The sequence below is a fragment of the Mustela putorius genome, unplaced genomic scaffold (genome assembly GCF_011764305.1).
Source record: "Mustela putorius furo isolate JIRA1106 unplaced genomic scaffold, ASM1176430v1.1 tig00004005_pilon_pilon_pilon, whole genome shotgun sequence".
Taxonomy (NCBI): Eukaryota; Metazoa; Chordata; class Mammalia; order Carnivora; family Mustelidae; genus Mustela; species Mustela putorius.
This window is the reverse complement of record NW_025422143.1, coordinates 58,982-83,390: the sequence shown is the minus strand read 5'-3', so window position 1 is coordinate 83,390 and position 24,409 is coordinate 58,982. Positions and strand designations below refer to the sequence as shown.

General features: G+C 47.8%; 1 protein-coding gene across 4 annotated transcripts; it reads left to right on the top strand.

Annotated features, from left to right (window-relative positions):
- Positions 1-222: 222 nt before the first annotated feature.
- LOC123389698 (transport and Golgi organization protein 1 homolog) lies at positions 223-23,053 on the top strand. 4 transcript variants are annotated; one of them, XM_045071910.1, is made up of 18 exons: positions 223-906; positions 1,315-1,461; positions 5,532-5,663; positions 10,931-10,952; positions 11,720-11,808; positions 12,041-12,115; positions 12,460-12,570; positions 13,068-13,131; positions 13,297-13,435; positions 15,629-15,730; positions 16,379-16,439; positions 16,548-16,583; positions 16,663-16,730; positions 16,852-16,946; positions 17,828-17,892; positions 20,639-20,792; positions 21,360-21,442; positions 22,878-23,053. In XM_045071910.1, the coding sequence occupies exons 2-18, from the start codon at positions 1,456-1,458 to the stop codon at positions 22,896-22,898; spliced, it is 1,323 nt and encodes a 440-aa protein (XP_044927845.1). In that variant the 5' UTR covers positions 223-906; positions 1,315-1,455; the 3' UTR covers positions 22,899-23,053. The 4 variants fall into 4 exon arrangements, with proteins under 4 accessions (XP_044927845.1, XP_044927844.1, XP_044927846.1 ...); XM_045071909.1 differs by having other exon boundaries at positions 223-1,461; XM_045071908.1 differs by lacking the exons at positions 223-906; positions 1,315-1,461 and adding an exon at positions 1,620-2,444.
- The last annotated feature ends 1,356 nt before the right edge of the window (positions 23,054-24,409 follow it).

The window sequence follows — 24,409 nt, the reverse complement described above, 5'->3', positions numbered from 1 at the left end:
AAACTGTGTGGTAATAACTTAATGAAGCTTAAACTACGCACACCTTATGATTCCGCATCTCTACTCCTAGATATTTATCAGTCAAAAAATCCCTATAAGTATTCAGCAACAGACATGTACAATACTGTTTATAGCAGCTGTATTCACGTTATCCCAGATTGGAAACAATTGCATTCTCTCCCCAGAAGTAGAGTGGAGAAGTACATTTTAGGTATGTTCATAGAATGGGATTCTACATAATGATGAAGAATGAACTATTGATACAGACAATGACATGTGTAAATCTTGCAGGCATTATTTGGAGAGAAAGAAGTCAGACACAAAGACGTACAGACTGAATGACTCCATTTGTCTCAGTGAGCAGGCAAAATCGATCTATGGTTTTAGAAGTCAGAATAATGGTTGCTGATGGCAAGAGATGAAAAGGTAAAACTTAGACCCGTTAGAGGGAAAGTCAAGTGAACTATCAGAAAGAGAAAGTAAGAAAACAATCCCACTTACATTTGGATCAAAAAGAATAACACGCCTAGGAATCTATCAACTAAGGAGGTAAAAGACCTGTATACTGAAAACTACCAGACACTGCTACAAGAAATCAAAGAAGACCCAAACAAATGGAAACATAGTCCATGCTCATGGCTTGGAAGAATTACCATGGTTAAAATGTCCCTACTACCCAAAACAATCTATGGAATCAATGCAATTCCTATGAAAGTTCTAATGGCGTGTCATGCGTCCTCTTTCCTGGATGAGAGCAGTGCCTTGATGTCAGCGTTCTGCTCTAAACCACGTGAACCATCCCGTGGTCCTGCAACCACTTTCCAGGACTGGCTGGCGAGTGTGGCAAGATCCTCCCTCTGACCAACGACACCACAGGAGTCCCTGAAAGGCTCACACTTGGATGGGGTAAATGCAGGGTCAGATGGAAACATGCTAATCTAATGGGGACAAGTATGCAGAATTCGCATAAATTTTCAAGATAAACGTTGAGAGTTCCATTAGGTTTCAGGCCAAAGGAAACTGCTTGCCAGGCCCAGAGCTAGGGCAAGGCTAAATATTCACCCTCCTCCCTGAGCAGAGGCAGTGAGGTGAGAAACTCTGGGGAGCGTGCGAGTGTTGTATGTCTCAGCAGGAGTGCGCATTCTTCATGTTTGGGGCCCGTGACAGAGCCAGGCCCCAGGTATCTGGCTCCCTGTGACAGTTTTCCTGCAGGCCAGGGGTAGGTGGGACCCTCCAAAACAGGAGACCTGAGGGCCTGGGTCTCTTGACCTGGGCAGCTGCTCAGAAGCCAAACAAGAGCCATCGATCCTGCAGGAACCGCACCGGGCGCGCGGAGGTGGAGAACGCCCTGAGCGAACACCCGGCGCGGCAGGATCCGCTGCGAGGAGCAGCGCGGACCCGATTCGAAGGAGGCAAGGAGGGCACAGCGGTCCTTGTGTCTGTCCGTGGGCACTGATGCAGGTATGGGGACGCCTTGGAGGGGGCCCAGGGGACATACATGCGCATTTACACCGTGTGGTCAGCAGAGGGCAGTGGGGCCTCACACGTGCGTGTGTGTGTGTGTGTGTGTGTGTGTGTGTGTGTCTGCATGTGCGTTTGTGTGCGCGCACGCGCCTGAAGGTTTGCCAACAAGATCTGTATCTTATGTCCGCTCTGTAGACTGCGGCGAGTTGCTGTGAGGAGGCTGGAACCTCCTACTCTGGTTGTGTATGTGATTGTTGTTGCGGTTCGGTCCTCCTTTGCTTCCTCCGTTGTTCAGCCAGTGGCTCTGGGCCGGGAGTGTGGAGAGGAAGGAGAGAGCACCCAGAAGAGGGAAGAGGGACCCGGGTTGGAGGGAGCAAACAGGTGGGATGGCCAAAGTTCCAGAGAGGACCTGTCGTTGGGATGGCCCGTGGTGGGCTATCGGGGGGAAGGGGCTTTGTATCAACGAGGTCACCTGTGGCATCCATGCTGAGTACTAGGGGCAAAGGCAGCTGATTGGTGGAGAGATCAGAAGGTTCTAGGTTGCTAAGGAAACGTTCAAACAGGGGAAGGTTTGGTGGAACTTGGATTCTTCATACCAACTGCTCCTGAGAATTTACTTTACCTGCTAATTTGTCCTGCTGACCTCGTGCTTTACTGACCTGCTGACCTCCTAACCTTTGTGAACCGTGCTCCTTCCCCTCCAATACTTAATCTGACCCTGACACTGTCCTGACCCCTTCTTCTCCTGACCAACGCTTTCCCCATCCTACCCCCTATTTCCTCCCTATTCCCATCCTTAATTACCACCCTCTCCCCTCCCCACCCCCCCAACCCTCCCACTCTTCCCTCCCCTGCCCCCCCAATCATCTTCACCTCCTCCCTGGGGCCACAGTGCCCCTTTAAAGGACAAGAACATGATGGTGCAAAGGCTACTCTTCTGGCTCCTTGTGTTCCCGTATCCCAGTTCCCCAAACCCAAATGTGAGTAAACATGACACTTCAGTGGTGTCTTCCTTCTTCTTATTATTTTTTAAAATATGATTTATTTGAGCAAAAGAAGGGGCACAGGTGGTGGGGAATGGCGGGGCGGGGAGGGAAAGAGAGAATCCCAAACCAGTTGTGCATTGAGCCCAGAGCCCAAAGAGGGGCTCAATCTCAGGACCATGAGATTATGACTGGATCCAAACCAAGACTTGGTCACTTAACTGACTGAGCTACTAGTGGTGTCTTCCTTCTGCCTGGGTTCCTTCACATGGTGGTTAAATAACAGCTTTTTTATGGGGTTCCTGATGGGAACCTCAGAAGAACGATAGTTCCTCCTGAAGACCGGGCACAACAGGGAAGGTTTTTCAGTCAGCCTTAAGGGGTTGTGGCCACAGCCATTTCCATCAAGTTTTGGGTCCTGTCTGTGCTGCTTGGTCCAAGAAGAGCTGCTTTGGTAGGATGGAAACCTGAACACCCCAGGTTTATAGTGTCAAGAGGAAGGTTTTGTGAAGTTTGAAAAGCCATTGAGCTCTTTGTCCTAAATAGGGGGCTTGTGTGATATGTACGTTCTATCTCATTGTTTTTGAAAATGTCAGAACTCTAATTTAATAGGAGCTAGGGGTGTTAGACCGTGCCCTGGAAGCCCAATGATGATCCTACTTCAAGCCTGGTAAATTCAGGGTCCATCTTCTGTATAGTTGGTTTTCCTATCAGCACATGTTTATATTTGTCATGTTTGACAGCCCTGGGTATCTGAAGCTTTGGTGTTGGGACTAGAGTGTTAAAAAGTGAAAGGTCCTTTGTGCTCTGTGCTTCTGGGTTTGTTGACTTTCAGCAGCTTCTGAATCAGCCCTCTCCTTCTGGTCTTGGAGGCTGTCCCCAGGGACCGTGTGTCCCTCCTGGTCCTTGGAGACCTGAGAATCCCAGAAGACACTAAGGGACCGCATCCTGCTGGGATATATGTCACAGGAGTGATGTGATCAGAAAGTGAAAGAGTTGTTCTTTCTTTGGCCAAGTATGTGCAGAGTGTTGATTTCCCCAAGATAAGAAGGTTTTGGATATCCTTAGGATTGTCCAAATATAAAGAAATAAGTGGTTCCCAGCATGAATATTTCACTCTATGATGAAAAAGTAAAACCTGTAACCCCAGGAGAGAGAGAGGGAGAGAGAGATAACAGTTAGGGTACACCCCTGGAAATAAGTAGACTTCTTTAGATCTGCTTGTACCAGATTATGAAGCAGGGGTCCGGAAGTGTCATTGTTCAAGAAGGACCCTTTTATTGAGGCAGACCTATCCCATGTGGAGACCTCTAGTCAAATAGGCTTCATTCTGTTTCACTGGAGTCTTCAGAAGAGGGAATTTCTTGGTCATCTTGATTTCAATGATTCCCCTCTACCTAGGCTGCATCTCATGCATCCGTTCACCTTTCTCATTCTACCCCATCTCTGAACTCTTGCCTAAACGAACTGCTCTTGCATTTCCCACCTCCACCAGCTCATGGCCGTTGTCGAGAACCTAGTGTTTTTGGCCCCAGTGGCTGTCATCTAGTGCAGAGTCAGCTACTCGTATCAGCATCCAGACAGCTGCCAGATGTACTGAGTGCCCACGACTGGGCGTGTTTTACATTCCTGACAAGATGGCCTCTTTCTCTTGTGCATTTGATACCCATGATCAACCATTGTGCTGACAGCTACTGCTCTCTTTCAGACAGTGGCTATTCAAAGGCAGTGTACGTTTCCCGCTAGCACACATTTTCCTGACCTCAGCTGTGTGGGCTGAAGGGGAAAATGTTACATACTTCAGGAGCTCCTTTCTAGAGAAGTGTGTGTACACAAAATTCAAGCTTGGTGTGAGTTAGTATGAATTGCATTGTTAGTGTCTTTTAACCTGTAATACTTCTAAATCTAGTTTTTGTAAAATGATGTGTTCCTTGCCTTGGTGTTCGTATCCATGAATTCTGTATTCTTTTAGAATTCCTGGGCACCTGGGTGGTTCAAGCAGTTAAGTGTCTGCCTTAGGCATGGGTCCTGGGATTGAGCCCTGTTGGGCTCCCTGCTCAGCTGGCAGTCTGCTGCTCAGTCTCCCTCTGCCCTTCCCCCTCTGTCTTTCAAAGAAATAAATACATTCTTTAATATTTTCTCTCTTTAAAAAGTTAAATTTTATAGCTTTTATTGCCTGATTTAATTACAGTACTAAGAGATAGTAACAGGAATTCCTTCCATCAGCGTTTTGGAGATCCTAAACTTCACAGATATCCTTAGAGCACACATGATCACCTGATTATGCAAATCCTTACATAGTTCAGGAATCAGACATCTTGGACTGTGATTCAGAAGCAATGTGAGCATTGAAAGAAAACATAAATGTTTTCAGAAACTAATCAATAACATTAATTATAATTTTTTACTGGAAAATAATTACATATCACATTAACGAGCAGCCTCCCTTTTCTGTCACGAATATCCTAATCTATAAACACCTGTCCATATAACATGCTCCTTTGTACCTCTAGTACATTATATTCATGCTTTCTCTCATTCTTCCATAAATTTTGGGTGTAGTTTTGGAAATGTACCAAAGGAGTTTATCCAGCTCCTTCATGTATGGACAGTAGAAGTCACTGACTTCTTTCCTATTCTAAGTTTACATTGACTTATCTTGTCTATTTTATGTTGGCTTATACATTCTCAAGTTCTGTTAACCATAGAAACAAATTTGCAACATGCTTGTAGGTAGAGTAAGATCTCTTAAGATTTGTCTATTAGATTTTGCCTACAGCTTCAGTGTGTTATAATGTATATGTGATCACAACATCTTTTCAAAGGATACTGTTTGTTGATATTGAACATAGGTAAGCAACAAGGAAACCATCACCATGGTAAGATGATAAACACACGTATCACTCCCCAAAGTTTGCCCCAGCTCCTTGGTCATCCCTCTGTGCTCCTTCTCCTCCAGGAGGAGGTAGTTGCGAGGTATGCTTACCTCCTGGAGGCCAGTTGAGGGTTGGTAAAGTAGATTCTTTGTGACAGATACACCGTTAATGTCTTTGAGATTTCTCATTTTCTCAAATGGTATTTCAGCTTGTCCTTTCCTTGCCTGACCATTTCTGTGTTGGCCCTGATGTGATTGAAGTTCTGTGGAAGCTTCTCATTATAACTGCCTGCTTGGGAGCCTGTGCCTTTCTCATTTACCTGTGGAGAACCATCCTCGCTGTAAGTATACTAGTGTACCTTCTGTACTTTCATTCATAAATAAGCAGACAATTTTGTAGTCACTGGATATTTTTATGTCCATTCAGTACTACAGATTTCCCTCTAATATGTCAATTTTGATGATCACCTAGATTGATGTAGTTTTAGATTTCTATTGAAGTGCCTTCTTTTTTTTTTTTTTTAAAGATTTTATTTATTTATTTGACAGAGAGAGATCACAGTAGGAGAGAGGAAGGGAAGAGATCACAGAGAAAGGAAGGGAAGCAGGCCCCCTGCTGAGCAGAGAGCCCGATGTGGGACTCGATCCCAGGAGCCTGAGATCATGACCTGAGCCGAAGGCAGCAGCTTAACCCACTGAGCCACCCAGGCGCCCCTTGAAGTGCCTTCTTGATTCATATGTTCTCTTTTTTTTTTAAGTTCAAGCATAATCGACAAACAGTGTAATGTGAGTTTCAGGTGTACAGCATGGCTCCGCAATTCTGTACATTTCTCAGTGCTCGCCACAAAAGGTGGACTCTTCTTTCCCTTCCCCTCTTTCCCCGTCCCTCCACCCACCTTCCCTCCCACCCTTGTCTTCTCTAGAGTGTGCTGTTGAACCTCCGTTTTTTGGCCGTTCTCCAGCTATCTTGTGTTCTCAATCTCTAGTTTGAGTCATCTGTGGTCTGAGAGCACAATTCCTGTAGTTTTGATCCCTTTGGTGGTTCACATGTGTTGTATGGCCCCGAATATGGCCTCTCTCAGTGACTGTTGCACGTGAGCTTGAGAAGAGTGTCTATACCTCGTCATTGAATCAAGTATTCCGCCGATGTTAGTGGGTGCAGCGGATGGGTGATGCTCGTCAGTGCACCTGTGTTCTCCTGGAATTTGTGTATCTCTGGGTCTGTCAGTGACTGATAAGAGGGTTTTGAATTCTCCAGCTGTAGGAATGGATTCATCTGTTCCCACCAGCCGTATTTTCAGTTTCTGCTTCATGTGCTCTGCTACTCTGTTGTTGATGCATGCACATTAGAAATTGTTGTGTCCTTTCAGAGAAATGGACAATGGAGAAATGGAGACCCCTTCATCATTGAAATAATGCCCGTCATTATTCCTAATGGCTTTCCTTACTTACTCTGAGGTGTGTTTTGAAGGATCCTTTCACTGGCAAACGGTTTCTAGTTCGATGTTTCTTTAAACCGTGTACACATTTCATCCTTCTTCATGGCATCTTTTCTGAAAAGAAGTACGATGTCGTTCTTATCTTTCCTCCTCGGGAGTAGGTGTCACTGCTCCGCTCTCCCCCTTCCCCTCCCCACTCCCAGCCCCTGCTCCAGATTCGCAGAACTGTTTCTTTGTCTTTAATGACCTGTAGCTGAATATTCTATATCAGACATCATTGGTGTTTTTTGTTCATTGTTTGTGTGTGTGTGTGTTTGTATTTCTCCTGCTTTTGGTGTTTTATTTCCCTGGATCTTGATTTGGAAACTCCATTAATTGCAGAAAATCCTCTCTCATTATTGATTGAAATATCTCTCTGTCCACACTCCTATAGGAATAGGTATTCCTATTATGTGTGTGTGACACATTTTGCAGTGACCTACCAGTCTTGGATTTTCTGTGCTGTCTTTGTAATTTTTGTCTTTTCTTGATTTTTTTTATTATTAATAATTTTTAAAAATTTATTTGACAGAGAGAGATCACAAGTAGGCAGAGAGGCATGCAAAGAGAGAGAGAGGAGGAAGCTGGCTCCCCACGGAGGAGGGAGCCCAATGCGGGACTCGATCCCAAGACCCTGACATCATGACATGAGCTAAAGGCAGAGGCTCCACCCACTGAGCCACCCAGGCACCCTTTCTGTTTCCTTTTTGGAAGTTTCTGCTGGACATTCTTTACTGTCAATGATTCTTTCCTCTGGTTTATTTTTAGCCTCTTCATGAAGCCAGCACAAGCACTCTTGATTTCTGTATTAGTGGTGGTGTCTAGAATCATGTTACAGTCTTAGAGTTTCATATCTATGCTTACATGTACCACCTCTTCTTCCTCTTGTGCAATTTTCCCTTAGATCGAGTATCTTACATGGAAGGGACTTTAAAGCCCCAGCCTGCTAACCCATCACTTCTGCCACAAGAAGTGTGATTCTCATGCTTGCTCTCATGGTTTTTACCTGTAGTATGTCTTGTAGGGTTGTGTTGAAAGCGAGATACTGTGTCCTGGTAAAGACCTGAGGTAGGTGGGTGTTAGGGTGAGGTTGTTTGCGCCTCTGGCTCAGGGTTAATAGATGGCACTGGAGTTGAGTATTTCCCTTCCCTTTGTGGCTTAGTCTCTGGGAAACCCTGAGTTAGACTCTTGTGACATAATTTCACTTGAGGGCTGATCGTTCTAAGAAGGAAGAACTCTTTTGAGTTTTTTTCTACATGGGAATATTCCCCCCTCTCTCTGTCAATGGAGAAAACTTCCCTTCAAAGAGAAAGAAAAATATTATGTATTCGGTGTAGCCATCTACCCTTACACTTCCCCTGCCGATGGGGTTGGTGAAAAGGGCCAGGGGAGCTCCGAGGTTCCTAATCAACATGTGAAATCAAAGGAATAACTATGGTTTTCTGATTGCCTGCCCTGATGCACTCTCCCCACCAACATTACTAGGACTGGTTTGTGATAGCATGGTGATATTCCAATATCCTGGCAAGATGTGGGGGTTGGCCTCAGCCTCTCATCATCCCGTAAAACTGTTGAATGGGGAAATATGTTGATGGTGCAAAATGAGGTCTTGCCTAGATGTTACTGAGCTATAATAAGACATTTGCGACAACATGGATGGAACTAGAGCGTATCATGCTTAGCGAAATAAGTCAAGCAGAGAAAGACAACTATCATATGATCTCCCTGATATGAGGAAGTGGTGATGCAACATGGGGGCTTAAGTGGGTAGGAGAAGAATCAATGAAACAAGATGGGATTGGGAGGGAGACAAACCATAAGTGACTCTTAATCTCACAAAACAGACTGGGGGTTGCTGGGGGGAGGGGGTTTGGGAGAACAGGGTGGGATTATGGACATTGGGGAGGGTATGTGCTTTGGTGAGTGCTGTGAAGTGTGTAAACCTGGTAATTCGCAGACCAGTACCCCTGGGGATAAAAATATATGTTTATAAAAAATAAAAAATTAAAAAAAAAAAAAAGACCAGTGTCACTCGAGTCTGAATTGCCTGGCTCCCCTTTTTGGACACATCCGCTGTCTTTCTGTGGTGGCTTATGCTTCATCTCTCAACATGGGCCACTCTTTTTTCTCATTCGATGGCTTTGACTTCTTTTTGATGACACTCCATTTCTAACTTCATAGCACCTGATGTGCTCTAACTGTGTGTGAATTCAGTAAACAGCCAACTCTTTGGAAAGTTTCAGGAACGCTTTCTAGAGAAGGAGAGAGTCATATCTTTGACACAGCTTTTGCTCCCTTGCCTGCCTGCCTCCCTGCCTTCTTTTCTCCTTCCTTCCAGGACTTTAAAATAGTCTCAGGTTCTATACTTCACTGCAGATATTGTGTGCAAAAAAAGTTACTGAAATATGCTAAGTGAAAGAGGTCCAGTAGAGAAAGTCACTTGTCGTATGGTTTCACTAATTTGTGGAACATAAGGAATAGCATGGAGGATATTATGAGAAGGAAGAAGAAAATGAGTTAGGGGGGCAGAATCCGAGGGGGAGATGAACCATGAGAGACTATGGCCTCTGGGAAGCAAACTGAGGGTTTTAGAGGGGAGGAGTGTGGGGAGAAGGGTGAGCCAGGTGATGGGTGAGCCAGGTGATGGGTAAGGAGGGTACGTGTTGCATGGAGCGCTGGGTGTTATACACACACCGTGAATCCTAGAACACTGCATCAAAAACTGATGAGAGAGACCCAGGATCAGAGCATGGGGACACAGCTAGATCTCGGGATGTCACAGCACAGGGGACCTTCCTAAAGGAAAGCTCGGGAAGCATTCACAAAGGAAAGGAATCACGTTCACCAAAAAACAGCTGGCCGATTTGGAATCCTTGCTTAGCAGGAACCCATACCCAGCTCTCCAGCCTTCAGAAAGAAATGGCCTGGAAACTGGAGATCCAGCCCACCATACTGCAGGTTTGGTTCATGAACCACAGAGCAAAGCTCAGGAAAGCCAAACAGCAATTAGCTGGAATAGAAGTCAAGACCAGCTCTTCCAAGGGACCCACGGATGCCCCTCCGGTTTTCCCCCTTGGTGCCTACCAAGCTTCCATGGTTTATACAGATCACCTTATACCTTGCTTCCAACACAGCATATGCTCCAATCTGAAGTTTCTCCCAGACCATTCTGTTGGCCACAAAATAGTGCATTCTGGGCGCTGCCAAGACCCCAACATCTATTCCCTTTGTGCCATTATGGAATCTCAAATTCTTCCCACATGTTTTTCTGCCACATCTCTTGGTTCTTCATCTCCACAAAGAACCTAATGAGCGAAGCCAGACTCAAAAGTTCACACATACTCTAATGATTTGCGACGATTCCCATCTGGGAGATTCGAGAACTATGCAAAATGGATGCATCCCAGAAACATGCCCCATGAAAGACAAAAAAGACACACAAGCACCTGTAGGGTAGAATTGAGTGGAAAGAGGCACTCACCAAACTGACAGTGTTGGGTATGTTTTGTGTTGTAATTAGCATGGCAGGAACCTGCACTAAATTCATCCAAGGACACAGAATAGCAATACTCTATTACGTATACCACAAAAAGCAACCATGGGGCAGGCTGAAGGATCAGCCGTGGTGGTAATCATTTTGTGATCTATAAATGTATCACATCAACGCACTGTACACATTATACTTGTAGCTCAGTAAGGCTGGAGACAATGTTTAAATTCCATCTCAGTAAATATATACAATGAAAAAAAAAAAACTAACACAAACTGCATGGTACTAACATTAAAAAAGCTAGGGAAATGGTGAAATAATGAATATGTTGTAAATATCTGCATGATCCCTTGTCAAAATTGAATAGGTTGAACATTCATTGAATAGAATGTGAATAGATTTGGGGTTCAAAAGGAAGTTATACACACTTGTGCTCTTTATCAGAAATGGATTGTGAACTATGATGACCTAATCAGGAAATTCCATTTTGTCTTCTTTTATAATCCTGCGAATTCCTTCTGCTAAGCAAAGTGATTATTTTAATATCTTTGGATTACAAATTTGGTATTTAGCTGAACTATAGATTTTTACATGTAATATGTTCTGAAATCCAGCCCATCTCTGTTTCTTCCTCTCTTAGGTAAAGCCTCGACAATATGAAGGTAAGATTTTCAGCTTCGGCTTTCTTCGCCAAAAATTCTCGGTACCGGTGTGTGATGTGCGTATAATCTGACGAGGGATAAATATGGTGACTTCTGATGTGTCACTGACTTGTTAAGTCTTGCAAATGGTTCTCTTCCCCATGGGGAGTCTAAGTGACAATGTGGAGGGCGTTGCCCTGTCTAAGAGTCCAGGAGGAGGATCACCTCTAGGGAGAATACAAGGTGTCATTTTGCAGAGAGATGTTTAGGAGGCAAGTGATGATCACAGCCTGAGGTCTGGAGGGAGTACTTTGCCATGAGCTGGCTCTTGGTGAAATGTCAAGAGGAGAAAGCTCTCTGAGTCTAGCAAACAGGCTACACTCAGAGAAGAAGGCAGATATTGCCACGCAGAGCACGTGTCATGGGAGAGGATCAAAGCATGGTTTTGAGTCTGAAGTGGAGGGAGCCTTTCCTGCCAAGGGAAAATGAATTGAATCGAATGTGTGCCAGAGGGGATAATGGATAGTGTCTGGGGCTCATGGAGTGTGGTGATTCTGTGGTGCTGGCTGTTGACGGCCTGGGTGGCCGTCAGGCGCTTTGGAAACCGTCGAATGCCGTTGTTCATCGCTGTGAGTTCTTGCTTTCTTCAGGCACAGTGGGAATGCTAACAAGTTAGTGACACCCATGTGTCAGAGAATGTGTCGCTGGTAGGATTATTCAATCCCACTGGGATTATTCAATGTCGCTGGTTTTGCTAATTATCTTAAAATTCTTTTTTCTCCTTTCAGTTACTTTAGACCAAATAAAGAGGAAGATTGTTGAGCTGAAAAAGGAAAACAAATATCTTGACACAAACATAGCCAGTTGGGAGGAGAAGGTATGTGTGCCCTTTCAAATATTTTTTGTGATTTCATTTTGGTTCCTTCCTCCTCGACTAGTTCATTCTATTGATCTATTTCATGGGATCCAGAGTGGTCCTTGAGTAAGAGAAGCTTCACAAATGTAGAGCACTGCCTCTCTCTTTGAGAAAGGAGTTACACATTGTTAGAAAAGATTCTCTAACATGATGCTATTTTGGGATTCTGATTCCTTTTTCCTGTGCTTTACAGATCAGGGAAGCAAAGCAAGAATCTCACAGGAAGAGAGCACATAAGGTTTCCCTTGCGGAAATAAATGAATGCAAAGTAAGAATCCTTTCTTTGCCCGCATTGTGTTCTAACAATGGAAATAAAAATAATGAATTACTCTTATTATTATTATTTCTAAGATTGATTGATTTGAGAGAAGGAAAGAGTGAGGGGAGGGAGCCTGAAGGAGAGAGAGAGAGAATCCCAAGCAGACACCATGCTGAGTGTGTAGCCTGAAGCAGGGATCAATCCCATGACCCTGAGATCAGGACTTGAGGCCAATGAAAGCAGGAGTCAGACACTCCACAGACTGGGCCATCCAGGAGCCACCAAGTGCCCCACGGAATGAGTCCTTGTTCCTCATTCAATACATATATATATTTCCATATATTTTCTTGAAGGAGAACATCAAACACTTGGAAATCATCAATAAAAATTTGAAGGACACCCTTCATCTTAAACAGGCTCTCTCAGAGATTGTGAGAGCCAGAGATATCCAGACCATGGATGGGGTAAGAGGTCGATGTTCGTTGTCCTAGAATGCTGCTCGGGAGGCTTTTGACTCAGTGGGGGAGGTGAGTGCAGTGTACCCGGGAGCTGTTTACGGAGTAGAGAGTGGTCTTCTGGGCACTGCAGCTTCTACTGAACAGCGAGCTGCGATTTCATTTGGGACCACCACGATGAGGTTTGCCACTTCAAGATCTGGGAAGTATGGTTTATTTCACAGTTGGGTAATCTTCACATCATTCAGCGCTGCCCTCCACGTTATGTAGAATATCCCACAAAATATGTGAGCGATGAAGGGCGATAGCAAGTCAATTATAGAGTAGAAGATTTTTTTTTTTAAATATCTGTTCCACTGAGAAAGCCATTTGTGCGTTTTTTGAAATGAACCAGTTGTCTTACTTTCTCCTTATTCTATTTATGCCTCAGGGACTTTCTTTGTTGCCCTCTGTGATGCTGTCCTGCTAGGTGCCCTCATAGGTCTTCTCTTAAATCTGTCTTAAAGGTCCAAGATGAATTGGATGATGAAGTGCCGAGAGCCTTGAGATGCGAAAACCAAAAACTGAAAGGTATGTTGTTTGGGGGGAAGAAATCTCCATAGGGTGGCGATGCGTTTGCATCGGGCAGGGAAAGAATCCCTTCCTGCCTTCGCGGTCTTGCCCTTGTCCTTCCTCATCAAAACCAAGTTCTCAGGTCATGGCACAAACACACAAAAGGAAACTCATCCTTTACAGAGAAGGAAAAGTTCCTGGAAGACCGCTATAGTGCCCCGAGTTTTCGGAAAATAGCTAAAGAAGCAGAATTCAACCTACTAATGAAGAAAGTGGATATGATGGTGGAGTTCACGGAACAACAAAAACGGACTGCAGAGGAGTAAGCTCTTGCTCTGTTGTCCTAAATACGGTTGTATAAATTTATGTGGCGTCAAGTCTAGATAACTGTATTTGGAACTTCTGGAATTGGATCGTAGAGTACGTTTGCCAAAGGCAATTTGTAGAACTGTGCCTGCCCTTTCTATTTTGATATGTGTAACCTGCATGTTCCTTTCTGTTCTACGGACGTGCGGGGGCAGGTAGCAGCATTAATCCCTTGGATTCTGGATCCCCTCTGGGTCAGTCTGCACTGTGCTTTCAGGTTCGCTCTCCTCACGTGCTCTTACCACTCCTGCATTAGGTCCAGTTCTTGCTCAGCATGAGACTTGGCTCCAGAATGTGGAGAGAACAATGGAATTCTCTTCCTGCAGAAACCAGGAAAGTTTCTTTGTGGAAAATGGGCTGGGGCTCCAGCAATCCTGGGTCCCTTCATCTGGTGCACAACTGAGATCATTCGGTGCAGCCCAGTCGCTAAGAAGGTCAGGGTATTTCCTGTCCACGTGATTTTCTTTTTCTTTTCTTTTTAGAAAAGACTGTACATTGACCTATTTGACAGAGAGAGACACAGTGAGAGAGAGAACACAAGCAGGGGGAGTGGGAGAGGGAGAAGCAGGCTTCCCGCCGAACAGGGAGTCCAATGTGGGGCTCGATCCCAGGGCTCTGGGATCATGACCTGAATCAAATACTTTTAAGCAGATACTTAAAGACCAGGCCACCCTTGTGCCCCTCCACATGATTTTCTAGGTGGAACTCTCCCGGATCCCATCCAAATCCTGCAGTCTTACTAAGTCTCATCTTTGCTGGCTGAACCGGAACTTTGCTTGTTGCATTCCAACCTGTCCCCAAAAGGTTGCTTGTTCATTTACTTTGTATTCACTCGCCTGTTCCAGAATTCTCGGATGTGTCTTGGGGAGATTGGCCCCCACTGCCAGGCTGCCTTTCTCCTAGGCTTCCTCCTTCTCCATCTGGTTCTCATGTTTCCTCATGTGCTCTAGAAATTTCACAAGTTTGCTCTCTTGTCCAGTGTTTCCTTTTGTTTCTCAGGAGGAGATCAGGATGGTGGAGGCCCTCATTCCTGTTGAAAAGCAAAACTGTTCCCTGTCTTCCCTGGAAACTCAGCTTTGTGTTTATTTCTTCCCTCTCCAGGGGTAGGGGCCGCTCTCTCTCTCACAGGCACCTGGGTTCTGTTCATTGGTAAGTTCTTCTTGGGGTGGGTCTAGTGTCCTCACCACCTTTCTCTCTTCAACACCATATCCCTGGGCCACACATTGACTGCCGCTCCAGAAGCCATTTGCTGAAGGATAGTTGAGAGGCCAGAAGCAGATGCTCATGTCCTCCTCTTTCTAGAGGTTTTGTTTCAGTTTCTAAAGTCTTTCTGCACGTGATTCTTGACATGTGTCCTGTTGAAACCTTTGAATCAACACCATGAACAAGAGTCTGAGGCAGCCCAGCAAACCAACCTTGCTAACATCACCGTTTGCTGCCTTCACCATCCATGAACTTGGTCTTGTATTCGAGAAGGTTGACTCAATGGAGTTGACAGTTTTCCATCTGAAGTCTGTTCCCTGGACAAAACACCCTGAGTATGTGACAGTTCACATGGATTATCTGAGGACCTATTTTTGGCAGTACGGTTGGCCTTTTCCTACACCAGGATCTTTCTAGAGGGGGCAGGGCTTGTACTTCTCAAGCCTAGAGATGTGTGGGAGTGAGTTTCCATGCCAGTGAATCCTCATTCTGGAAGGTTCCTTTGGGCTGACTGTGTTGCCCAACCTTGGTCTGAGGATCAGGGCTCCCCATGGAGGTGTGAGACTAATGATGGGCCACTGCTTCATCCTAATGGGTGTGGCTGGTCAGGGCTGGCTTTTCACTTTGAATTGAAATGAGCCTTCACCGACTCAACCCAATGACCAACTCTGAGAGGGCACAGAGTGCAATGTTATTTGGTGACATGGTGAATGAATTGAAGTAGGGAAGTATAAAGACAGTCCCGATTGGAGGGAACTTGGCAGCAGCCAGAGTTTGATTGTCGTTGAACCCTAAATGGGGCCTTCATTCCTCTCCCTGTTGTGTTGTCAGTCTGTGCTTTTAGCGGGGACATTCCAACCTAGGCCACCAAGTGTGCTTGGGAGGATAAATGGTAGCAATTCAGGACCTTGTCTCCTGGACAATGTACATACCTTTCCCATCTTAGGAAGTTAGAAGAGACCATTCATGATCTGAATGAAACCAGGAATGAGCTGTCATCTGCCAAACATAATCTGAAGGCGACTAAAGAAGAAATGGAGAAGTATCGGTAAGTCCAGACACTACCTACTACTGGCTCCTGAAATCCCTGTTCCCTTTGGATTCCTCATCTTGGTACATTATTAGGACTCAGGTAATATACACAAAAATTCAGAGGATATATCCAGAGAGAATTAACAGCCACAGAAAGATAAGGAACAAAACAATTACATTACTAAACATGTCCTGATCCCCAGCGCTGGCGTGACTCTGTGGAAACTGACTCCACACCAGTGTCCTTGGTGTCACTTGTCCTAATCTTGAGGAGAGCAGTTTGTCCTAGGATGAATCTTACCTATAAACGTTGTAGTGCCATCTGATGGTGGTGGTCTTTGCAACCCTGGGAACCATGGCGAGGATAGAAGTTCAAGGAGAATAGAGCTTCATGACCAAAGACACTTGTCATGTGATAACTGAGGGAAGGATTGAAAATGGGTAAGGAAATTATTCAATCCTGAACCTGCAGGTGAAGGAAAACGATTAAGGAAGGCTGTAACAATAGCTTTGATCCTACTGTCCAGTTATAATGAGGTGAAAGTGGTTCTTGTGTCGGGATCTGATGCATGAGGGGACTGATAGAGGAGGTTGGTCACTTGGGCAATGATGGAAAATCACACCCCATGTTGGGTTGTGTCTGATGAAAACACTTGTCCCTCAGACAACAAGTGGAAGACATGCAACATCAGCTTTCAGAGGCGGAGTTCACCTTCCAAAGCCAGGTAACCTGAGTTGTGCCCAACACACTGACCCCTTGACGCCCCCTGCAGGTGACGGTAGTGGCCCTTAGAGCCCTGAACATGGGCTTTTGGTGTGTTGGCTTTTTTCAGATGGCAGTGCAGGAGAGGAATGCTGTGGCTAACTGGGTAAGTGTTTTCCTTTTCCTCGTCTTCTCTTGGGGCACAGTCTGGCACAACCGATGATGGGTGTGTTTTTCTCCCACAGATGAGGGCTCAGGATTGGGAGAGGAGGAGAGTGCAGCAGAGCAGGGAGAACGCCTACCTGAAACACAGGTGTGAGAGTTTGACGTGTGTTTTTACGGTTTGGAGGGGTGACGGCTCTGCTGTTTAGCGCCTAGGAGAGGACGTGGTGTTTTAATTCTTAAGAAATGTCCGTTCTTTTTCTGCGTTCAAGACTGCGCATGATGGAAGGGGAGATGCTGCCTGTGGGACCCACGCGGTACAGACCGATGCCGGGAAGGCCTGAGTTCCAGAAGCCTCTGTGGCAAGGTAGGAAGCACGATGTGAAATGCAGCAGCCTGATTTCTGCCGTGAAACCACACGGTGCCTTTCCCATTCCTGGACACTTGCCCCTGTGACAGGTGGAGCTCACGCCCCTCCACACCTTCCCCCCGGCCACCCCCTTCTGAAGAGCTGCGCCTGAGAAGGTGGGAGCCGAGCTCCCTTCCCACCTGGACTCAGGAGTCAAGCCTTGGGGGAAAAAAGACTATTTGTGAAAAAGGGCATTTATTTGCTTGTTATGGAGGTTCCTATATTTTTGTTTTATTGGTAATCTATAGGACCATATTCATCAATGAAATGTATTTTATTCCTCTCATGCTGTCGGTGTCATGCCATAGCTTTATTGCTCCATCTGCCTATGCTTTCATTGTTTGTGACTCTACAACCTTCAGAGTCTGTTTCTTCTCTGAAATGCTTACTTGTTGGTCATTCACGCGTGCTAGGTCTCATCCGCAGGCTGGACAAACGAACCATCCCTTGTGTCCGGGGAAGAGAACGTGGGCCGTTCACGGTGGGGGTTTGTGGATGTCACCCACCCAAGGCTCTTCTCACTTAGATGTTTAATCTATGAAGAAAAAGTGACTTGCCTGATGTGTGTTGAGCACCCCAATTTTAGTGTTGATTTCCAGACAGTTGTACCCCAACCTGTCCACACGGGATGCATTACTTATGGAAACACTGGAACCGGGGTCCTGGAGTGTCTCCCGCAAGAGTCAGGGGACTGGTGTCTCTCCTAGCAAAGGAGTCACTTGAGTCACATGGGAAACCCTCTAATAAGGGACACGTGTGTGGGAAAGAGTGCAAGATGGGAGAGGAAGGCATGGAGGGCGTGCAAACCACAATAAACCTCTGTCCTTTGTCTGATCCAGCACCTAGACCGGTTCCCAGGATGAACAGCCACACCGGCCCTCAAAAGGGCCCAGAGATGCCAACGGTAAGTGGTGTGGGCGTTTTGAGTTGTGTCCGTTTCTGAAATGTTTTGCAGTGTGGACAGCACCCTGTCCTGGCCTTTTGGTGTTGCGTGTGATCTGCGATCATCCCTTTCAGAGTGCACGCCGCTCCCCCAGGAGCCTCCGGGTGCTGCGGTAGAGATCCTCAACTTCCCGCTTCCTTCCAAAGCGCAGATGCTTAGAGACATGTGGTGGTAGGATGCTCACCTCGTGTGTGTGTGTGTGTGTGTGTGTGTGTGCGCGCGCGCACACGCACGGATGTGTGTAAATAATTCGAGGAGGAAGACGTCTCACTCCATAGTGAAGTCAGCTAGTCCGGCTGGGTTTGTGGTTTACTTTCCTGCGGGAGCAGGAGCATTTTTGGTTTTCGGGTCAGGAGACTAACCCGGGAGGAGGTTTGCAGAGGTCCTAACAGAGGGAAAAATGGGAAAAGCCAGGACTGCCTCCCTCTTGTGCCACATGCTTTGGGCAGCTTGAGTGTTGCTGGAGAAGGTGAGTTGTGAGACCTCCTCTGCTTTCCAATTGTGCGGACAAAGACGTGAGCTGGAATCCCTCCAGTTGGCGCCTGGGTGAGATGATGGGGCTCGCTGCCAGGGGCAGGTGTGTCTCAGAAACGCCCCCTGGAGCAGCAGCCCTGCAGAGGGAATCCCGGTGACTCCCCTCAGGGCCCACCCCTCACACGTGTTTCAGTTGTGCTCCCGTGAGCGGGTTCAGATGGGGTCTGGTGGCTGTGCCAGCTCATCGTGTCTCTCCCGACCCATCCTGGGAGCGTCACATGTGCTCTCCAGACACACTGGTTTGCATTTGGGGTTGGTGAATCGGCCCCTCAGTGCTTCTCAGCACCAAGGACTATGCATTTGCTCTGCGCCTGAGCTGAGGAGTGTCCAAAAGTCAAGGACGCGGGTCCACAGAGCTGGTCTCGCTCACTCGTAGGGGTCGTGCTTCTCTCAGAAATCACTCTTCCAGGTCCGCTGTAGGACTCCAGACACTCCTATCTCCTGGTGGTGTCTGTTGCCATGGACAGTCCTTGTGGAGAGTAGAAGACCCCTTTGTCAGAGAGGGAAGCAGAGCCGCTCAGGCGGGGGCTGGTGGGCCGCCGGTTGACCCACGAGCGGCTGCACGTCCACGCGTGGACACCGGGCTTCCCATAGCCTCTCATTGTGTTTGTTCTCAATGTACAGAAGGAGATGCTGTGCTTGCCATGATGGGGCAGTGTGATCCTGGACGTAGATCCCGGCCTGTCCGGAATGGAGTTTTTTCCTTAGTGGATTATCCTTGGCGGTAGACTCCTTGTCTGTGTCGAGGTGCAGACGTATATTAATATGTGGTGACAGCAGTTGTCCCCACCGCCTCTGTTCACCCTAGGCTGTAGGTGAGACGCAGGGGGCGGGTAGCCGTTCTGGCATGGGTGCTACCGTCTTGCAACTTGGTGTTGCGGATGATGCGTGTGCATGTGTGTGCACCCCTGCCTGCCCACAGTGCACCCCTGGGAAGTAACTGGGGGAGGAGGGCCGCTCCCTCCCCAGTGAAGTCCTTTGGCCGGCCCGACTCCCTTTTTAGGTTACGTTTAGATGCAACTGGTGTTGTGCTCATGCTGGTGTTGGATGGGTCCGGGAATCCTCACAAATGGAGCCTGGGGAAAATCTCTCTGAATTTTATACTGTCTCCTTTGCTGTGTAGAATGTTCTCAGGTCAAGTTTCACGAGTTATCCCTGTTTTACCTCTCTGGAAAACATGCTGTGCAGAACCACCTACTCACACTCTTTCTACAAGTATTTTGAAGTATCCGAGCTCTCAGGCGCACTGTCGGAGTCGCAGCCCGCGCACCCGTTCTACTGGGGGACGTCAGTGATGACCTGCACTGACCACTGCCTCCCCGCCCTTGAACAGGGCTTCCAGGAGCAGGTCCTTTGGTCCTAACTTTCCTAAGAGCTGGTTTCTGTTCTCATCATACGTGTGGAGTTTTCCGTCGGGAAGCATACACATTTCTGTGAATTCTCTTATTTGGCCCTCCCATCTTCATTTCCCATTGGACCAAATGACTCTGGAACTCAGTGGGTTGAAATTTCCAAATGAAATTTAAGACAAACACAGCTGCTGAGTGTAAAGAAGGGTTATTGGTATCATATTCCTCGGAAGATGCTTTTCCAGGGCCTCTGTCAGACCACAAGCCCCTAATTCCTCAAGGGTCTTTGTCCATGGCCAGAAGCTGTAGAGAGTAGAGAACCCTTTGTCAGGAAGGGTCAGGAGGCGAGGCAGTGTGGGGAGAGTTGGGGACTCTCAAGCGCACGATTCCCCTTGAATGGCTCAGGAACTTTGTGGAGAAAGGGCAATCAGTTTCATCCCATTACCTCTTCTGACCTAACCAGAATCTTCTCTGGGAACCAAGGAGGAAAGACGAAGTGTTGTCCTGGATGCCGATGCCCCCGTGTCTGGAATGTGCTGCTTGACTAGTTTTCAGTGACCCTTTTTCATCTTTAAGACACGACTACTTGCTGGTGTACTTGGGCAGACATGGGCAGTGATGTTTGGTGACAGCCTATTCCTGTGACAGCCACTGCCCTCTCCCCCGTCTTTATACTGGCACCAGCTGGGAGGGGCTTGTCAGTTTTGCAGCAGATGCAGCTCTCCGGAAGAAGCCGGGTGCTGAGAGCTCTTTACTTTGGTTTCTTCCCTTGGTGTTGCAACTTTTGTCTGTTTTACTAAGACATTTTCTTGTCTGTTCTGCAGGTCGGTACAGGTGTGGGAGTGCTTCCTCATAGCCCAGGGCCCCTCCGTATGCCCTACCACGTGAGGCAGAATATACCAGGCTTTCCTCCTCCTCCTCCACCTCCACACTGGGGGACCTGGGGGCCTCAGCCCCACCTCGTTCCTCCACCACACGGTGAGATGATCTGAATTGATGTGAGTCATAAAGCACATTCACAGTTTAGCCACTTCTGTCAGTGGAGAGGATGGAGAGGTGGTACCACAAGGCTTTGCAAAGCAAAGATAAGCCCGAGTGAGGACATGGTCACATTCCTCCACTTTGTGTGGACGTCCATCTCATGGACTGTCTGGTCCACCGCCCAGAACTGGGCAGCAGGTGTCTGCCATGGAGAAGAAAGGTGACATTTCGCAGAGGACAGACACAGACGCGTTGCCCAGGGGCACTGCGCAGACACGAGGTTTTGGGCTCTGGGCTGCATGAAGCACAACCTTCCCATCACCCTCATTTGTGGAGGCCCCAGTTGTCCAGCGTAATAGATTAGTTCTGGAAACATCTGTTCCCAGGCAGAGTGGTCGTACGTGTGAGGGTGGGGGACTGTTCCCTCCTTCATCCACAGGGGTCAGGGGAGTCCCATGAGAAACAGGAAGAGGGACAGCATGGAATAGGCTGGCGCAGGGGGAGAGGGTTGGCTTGAATCCTGCGTGGCCCTCGCCCTTCTGAATCCACCTCCGTCCCTTCTAGGGCTTCCTTTCCACTCAGAAGCCCGTGGAGCTCCACGGGACAATAGCAGCGCTGTGCCCAAGAAGGTCCCAGAGGAGAACCAAGTAAGTACAGGGGTGTTTTCAGTTGTACCCATTTCTAGAGACCTGTTCCTCTCTGGGCCTCACAGTGTCCTGACCTGTGTGTGTTGGGAATATCCTGGGGTCTGTGGGTGGTGTCCTTTCCTGTTCAAAGTGGCAAGTCTTCCTGCGGAGAGTACAGGCGTCTCTGTTTCCAGATCATCACCTTGCAGTTGTGTCGGTGGGGGAAAGGCAGAGTTTGTGCTCAGGGCTTGACATTCAAGGGGAAACGGGCTGGGGGCGCTTTTAAATTCCTCAGCACACACATGCATGTGCCTGGCTCTTTGCACACACTGAGCAGTGGGCAGGTGCCATTGTTGGGAAGAAGTGTTTCTGTTGCACAATGGCAGACGTCTGTCTCTTACCATCGTGCGTGTCCAGCATCCGCCTTTGTTGTTCTGGGAGGGATGAAACACCTCTCGCTTCATCCGCGGCGTGTAGTGTTTGAGAAAAAGGGAAGACAGGAGCGAGACCTGGCGAAGGTTGGCGGCCCTCGCCTCGTCGGCCAGAGTCAGACTGTTCGTGGGGGAGTCAGGGCTGACCAGGAGCCACCCTAGCTGGAGCCCTGTCACCAGGCCTCTGTATCTATGTCACCACCCTGCCTGCAGCTGTGCACCTCCCCTGGGACTTCAGTCCCAGTGTCCTGCAGATTTGCCCGTGTTCCAGATTTCTCAGCCCAAAATCCAACTCTCAGTGTGGTCTTCTCAGGACCTCAGCTTTTTTTTTTTTTTTAATCTGTGAAACGGGGAGCATCATGGATTCTGAGGTCACTAGAGCAATAGGAGTTAAGTCCATAAAGAACCTGCAGGGGCCCCTGGGCAGCTCAGTCAGTGAAGCAGCAGAATCTTGAATTCTGCTCAGGGCATGATCTCGAGGTTCTGAGATTGAGCCCCCAGCCGGCCGGGTGCTGAGTGTGGAGCCTCTCTGGGATCCTCTGTCTCCCTCACCATCTCCCCTTTCCCTCTTGGCTCACGTCGCCCTTTCTCCCTCTCATCCTTTCCCTAGAGCAAGTAATATGCATGATACATGGGCTCTGACCATTCACTGTTCTGTTTAAATGAAAATCACTCCATGCAGAAGAGCATCAAAAGATGTTCCCTTAAGTCCACAAAATGCACTGAGTGTATCACCTCAGCCCAGGTAGTGGCCATTCTCATTTCAAAGACAAGGCAAAGGGCCCCCTTTTCTATTAAATGTCAGGTCACAGCCACAATGAAGTAAACGGTAGTTAGGAGAACGGGTACAATCAGAGCTTTATATGTGAGATGCGAAGACAATTATTGTCTATTACAAATAGACTCACAGAGGCGGCCACACATGCAAGTGTTCATCCAAGGCCTCAGATACACTATGGGAGGCAAAGAGCATTTGGGAAAATCTAAGGTCCTAGTGTACTAACCCAAATCCTTTTGCCTTACAGGCTAATCATTTTGTAAATTGAAGACTTCCTTGACCTCCAACAACCAGGCTCCAATGAGTTTTTATTTAGTAAAAATATGAATGCTTTCTGCCTGGTGGTCTGAGTGCTTTCCCTGCCCATCCTCTCCCCTGTGCTGCGTCTCTCCTGGTATCGCCCCAATAAACCGTTCATGGTTCTGTGTCTGTGTCAGCGTCTGCCTTCAGGAGGACTTACAGTCCCTCTCCTTCGAGTGCACAGGGTGACGCCTTCACGCACAGATTACACCCTGGCAGCAGTGCTGGTGACAGAGGATAGAGCAAGACTACGCTTCGTGGTACCTCTACTGCAAGGGACCCCAGGAATCCTTCCGGGGAGGGGGCCCAAGTTGAATTTAGATCCACTGGTGCTTGTCTTAACTCTGGTGACAGATCCCCTTGAGCACATGGCACCTGCTAGTTTGGGAGGGGTAGTGATCAGCAAGACAGCTGCCTGTCCCCAGGCCGTAGTCTGCTGTGACAGTGAGCAGAGAATGAGGTGTCTGGAGAGGCCCTGAGAGCCTGGTGAGGAGGCCCTGCATTAATCCGGGTTTTGTGCAGTGATTTCACCTTCTCAGCTGCCCCCCAACCACAGGGGTGCTTTAGGGGAGCTGATGGTGGCAGTTTTCTTGGTGAGACCCATGATGCCCCACAATGCTCCCACAGTCTCCCTGTGGAGGGATGGGCAGGGCAGAGGTCACTGACAGGAGACCCATCCCTTCCTCAGCAGCAGGAGGAGCTGGGGGTATGCTTCTGTCCCCTTTTAGGCCCTTTTTGCCAATCCCTTCGGCCGCAGAGCTGCTGGATTCTGCAAAGCCCTCCTTCTTCCCAGGTCATGGACGCAGCCATCCTCCAGCAGCTTTGGGGTCATGGCAGGGCCACCGAAGGATCAAGTTCAGTCTGTTCACATGCTGCCCAGGAGGGGCTGGTAACTGCACTGCGGCAGTCAGGGTCAGCCTGAGCAGCCTTCGTCAATGGGATTGTCACATCCTGTGACAGGGCCTAGGCCGAAGGAGGGCAGGAGAGAGGGGTTGACAGGAGAGGTGGTTCCCTGTGGTGTTCCCAGACAGAGCTGCACAGAGCGGGAGGCCTGAGGGTCTGGGGAGTGATCAAGAGACTGTCAGGAGGGTGCCTGGGTGGCTCAGTGGGTTAAGCCTCTGCTTTCAGCTCAGGTCATGGTCCCAGGGTCCTGGGATCAAGCCCCGCATCAGGCTCTGTGCTTGGCAGGGAGCCTGCTTCCTCCTCTCTCTGCCTGCCTCTGTGCCTGCTTGTGCTCTCTGTCTGTCAAATAAGTAAATAAAATATTTTTTTAAAAAAAGACTGTCAGGATGAGACACTGAGTGAATGGTAGGGGGAATTGTGCAAGTGCTAGCAAGGGAGAGGAAGCAAGGAGATAGGGTAGACAGAAGCAGAGACAAAGAAGAGTTTCAAGGTTGAACAGCGGTTGGTGGCCTAGTTGTGTGGAGGTGGAGAAGGACCTGGGTGGAGGAGGTGTAGGTAGGTGCTCTGAGCATTAGG